This window comes from Orycteropus afer, unplaced genomic scaffold (genome assembly GCF_000298275.1).
Source record: "Orycteropus afer afer isolate SDZICR_OR568_19922 unplaced genomic scaffold, OryAfe1.0 scaffold00039, whole genome shotgun sequence".
Classification (NCBI taxonomy): Eukaryota; Metazoa; Chordata; class Mammalia; order Tubulidentata; family Orycteropodidae; genus Orycteropus; species Orycteropus afer.
Window position 1 is genome coordinate 16,767,381 of NW_006921626.1, and position 3,825 is coordinate 16,771,205.

At 45.2% G+C, this 3,825-nt stretch overlaps 1 protein-coding gene across 1 annotated transcript in view; it reads left to right on the top strand.

Moving 5' to 3' along the window:
• Positions 1-3,825, top strand: part of LOC103193744 (kinesin-like protein KIF28P) — a 148,931-nt gene that overhangs the window by 106,113 nt on the left and 38,993 nt on the right. The window contains exons 10-12 of the mRNA XM_007937001.1: positions 753-838; positions 1,471-1,525; positions 3,512-3,635. Of these exons, the coding sequence (XP_007935192.1) occupies positions 753-838; positions 1,471-1,525; positions 3,512-3,635 (265 nt within the window). The remainder of the gene's footprint in view (positions 1-752; positions 839-1,470; positions 1,526-3,511; positions 3,636-3,825) is intronic.

Below are 3,825 nucleotides of genomic sequence, written 5' to 3' on the forward strand. Positions count from 1 at the left end.
TGCTCTTCACAAACAGTTATGTCTCCTTTTTTGGTGTTTTCATGCAAATTCTTCTACTAGTTGGGGTTTAGTCCACTTCTATATCTTTCCCTTCAAACTCAGGGATCCAGATTATCTTCTGTATCTGTGTTGATTGGTTCCCCTTTTCTTTGTTGAAGAGGGTCTGTCCAGTCTTTCTGCCTATTCCGCCATTTTACCAGAACTCCTGGTTTTTGTTTTTTTAATAAGCATAACAGCAATGAATACTTACATTAGATAGCCAGGGGAGGGTAGTGCAACATGCCATCTCTTGTCATAAACATCTGGGTATCAAACTAGGCAGTCATTAGGACTTTGGGAGAGTAACATGTAGGGTGACAAGTTTAATGGAGACCTGGGGAAGGATAAACCAGGTGAGGCACCAGGCCGGGACATCCAAACAGTTGGGGAAGTTGGATTCTGGTGAGGATAGAGTAAAGGTGAAAGGGAAAGTCAAGGATAGCTGGGAAAGGAAGTTGGAAACCAGCAGTGTCTTGTAATAGTCCTATTCAGATACTCCGGGCCCCTGGCAGCTGGCCTGACAGAAGGCTCTCACCCTTGTACTCAAGGTTTCTTGACTCCCTCAGCTTTCCTCCTCCATGTTTGCTTTAGCAGTCTGCTTGGTAAGAGGCATAGAATGCTGTAACAAGAAGTGGGTGGAAAGGGTGCATTGCTCTCTTGACTGTGCTGCCCTGTCTGGTGGCAGCAGTCTCTCTGTTTCTCCTCCAGGAGAGGCAGATGATGAAGACCTTCCCTCATCTCCTCAATATTAATGAAGATCCCCAGCTCACCGGTGTGCTCAAGTACTTCATTCGTGCTGGTATTGACTCCCTGTGATCTACTCCCACACTGCTAAGCTTCTTGCCCCACAAGCATAGTCCTCATTACCACATTTCTGTGGTTTCTGAAGAGGAATCAGTCTTTGAAATTTCTTCTTGAGCTAAATGAATACTGAATACTTTGGAATACAGCATTCAATATTGCAGTAACAGCTGGCATTCCTCACCCCAGCCACTATGCACACCCAAGATAGGTAGGCTTTGTGAAGGATGGCAGGGGAGAGAGGGACAGCCCATCCAGAAAGGTCGGCCATGATGTTGCCCACACCTTCCACATGATCAGTCCCCAGACAGAAAGAGAGCTTTAGAAAGCAGTTCCTTTCCTGTTACTGTATCCTAAGGCCAAGACTCAATAGCCCCTTCTTCCACAATTCACATGATGCAGGTGAAACTTTAAAGAAAGAAGTTAGGAATCCCATCAAAAGGGCAGAAAGTGCAAAAATTATCCATAAAGCAAGATGATATCCAAGTACCACTATGATTGAAAATTCTAATGGGAAACTTCCTTTGCATGATCCTATTGGAGAGAAAATGTTACTTCCAAAATATCAAACATCTTAATAAGGTCAAATCCTGAAGAAGTTTGAAAATTCATTATTTTAATTCTTTACAGGTTCATGTGATGCTGGTAAGGCTGCTTCAAATGCTATCACTCTTCAAGGTCTGGGGTAAGTTTCTATGAATTCTTATCTTTGAGCTTCTCAAAGATCATCTGGTCATCATCAGCCAGACCACAAATCCTTCTGAACAGCTAAGAGTGAAAAATTTATCAGGCTTCTTGAGTGGTCCACTTAATACTTATCTAACAAAGCTTCTTGTTTGTTAGTTTGTCATACTGTGGTGGCTTGTGTGTTTCTACGGTGCTGGAAGCTATACCATTGGTATTTTAAATACTAGCAGGGTCATCCATGGTGGATAGGTTTCAGTGGACCTTTTAAACTAAGACAGACTAGGAATGGGTATGGTCAGGTCCATTTCTGAAAACACTGGCCACTGAAAACCTTACAAATAGCAGGGAAACATTGTCTGACATAGTCGCAGGAGATGAGCCCCTCAGGTTGAAATGCGCTCAAAATATGACTAGGGAGGAGCTGCCTCCTCAAAGTAGAGTTGATCTGAATGATGTGGATGGAGTACACAGTGGTGCAATGATGGGCCCAAGCATGACAATGATCCTCAGGATTGTGCAGGACTGGGCAGTGCTTTGTTCTATCATTGATATGAGTTGGAACCAACTTGATGGCACCTAACAACAAAGTTTCTGGGAAGGGCCTTTTCCCTCTAACTGAAATCCATCCTTCTCTGGTCACTTTGTGTTTCCTTGGCTCTTGGGAGAAGTAAGAAATTCAATTGCCAGATGCTGTATGATAATTCCTCACTAGTAGTACCCACAGATCTGGCTAGTAAATAAAGAGAGTTAAATGACAAGCCTTTCATAGTCTCATTGCTAAGGCAAAAGCATTCTTGGGCTCTGTTTGGAGTCCTCACTGGCTGGATTAACAGAAAGCCTAGACTTTGGGGGTGATCTTCTCCCCAGGGCTCCTTCAGGAGTTCCCTACAAGAGTCTGTGAAACCGTGTGGGAGGTTTCATAAAGCAAGAGCTGTCTCCCCTGCTCTGCTGGTATGGGAACACTGCTCCAGGGCTCTCGCTCTTCCTCTCAGGACCATGGGATCCTAACTGTCATCAGGCTTCCAGCCAGCAAAGCATGGTCAGCTCTTTCAGGAAGAAGCCTGTCCCACATGTATCTCAGGCCTCTCTGAGCTAAAGCATACAGACCCGTGGGAATGTCTGTGGAGGAGGACATGCTGAATGGGCTGGTTGGCATTGCCTCACCCTGTGCTACCTCACCCTGCACTGCCAGCCCCTAGCCTGTTCCCTTAGATAATCCCGGAACTCCCCTCACTTGTCTTTCCAGACCAGTTCCCGTGGGAACTCTTTTGCACCCGACACACATCTGTAAATGGCTGAACTCTAATGATGGGCTGAGATTAAGGCCTTACCCACAGGACCCCAGGCCCCATGCACACAAGGGATATGGAAGGACATGTGTCTCAACATCCAGAACATTCCATGGTAGCCAAGGAGTCCAGGAATATCCTAAAACAGTTAGAAAGCTGGTCATTCAGGGAAAACAAGGGGCAGCCAACCTGATATCTCTGACTTCCAGTTCCAAATCTTACAGCATATGAATGCATAAGATGTAGACCCAGAAACAGTCTTAAATTATCTGTAATATGGACGGTTCATTATTAAGCCACCATGCCAAGATTCTCTTCTCACACCTCTTTGATCTCTTTTCATTGTCTGCACCACCCAATCCCACTGCACTACCAGTGTCTAAGAACTCTGGCTATTACCTCTGGATCATCTGGCACCTTGCAGCTATAGGCCCCCAGGTGGTGTTTATCCTGTTAATAAGGCACTTCATTGTCTCTGTCTTTGCATGCTCCTTGAGGGCAGAGTCTTTCTGTCCCTTCTGCACCCACTTTTCTGTCCCACTCTCCATGAGCCACAGCATGCAGTAGAAGCCCAGAAAATACTCCCAGCTGTTCTTCAGCAGCTGTAGACAGTAAAAATGAGAAAGAACAACCAAAACAGTTCACTAAAATCATCATTTACTTGGTGCCTTAGACAAACTCTTCTGTCTTTTTAGAATTTTAGATAAACATGCTTCCTTCACAAATATGGATGGTAAAGTGACAGTAACTCCGCACAGCAAATGCAACGTTGTCGTTAATGGGGTGCCAATCACAATGAAGACAAAGCTGCAGCATCTGGTAAACTTTCCCATGGGGCCACATAAGCCTGGTGTCATAAGCCTGATCTGAGCATCCAGACAGGATGTCCCTGTGGATGTGCTACATGAGACATCTAAGGGACCATAAAACCCATAGCGAAGGCTGCTCACCACCGACATGTGCCTCTGTCCTAGCACTATGGTAATCACTTGATCTCTTCCTCACATGA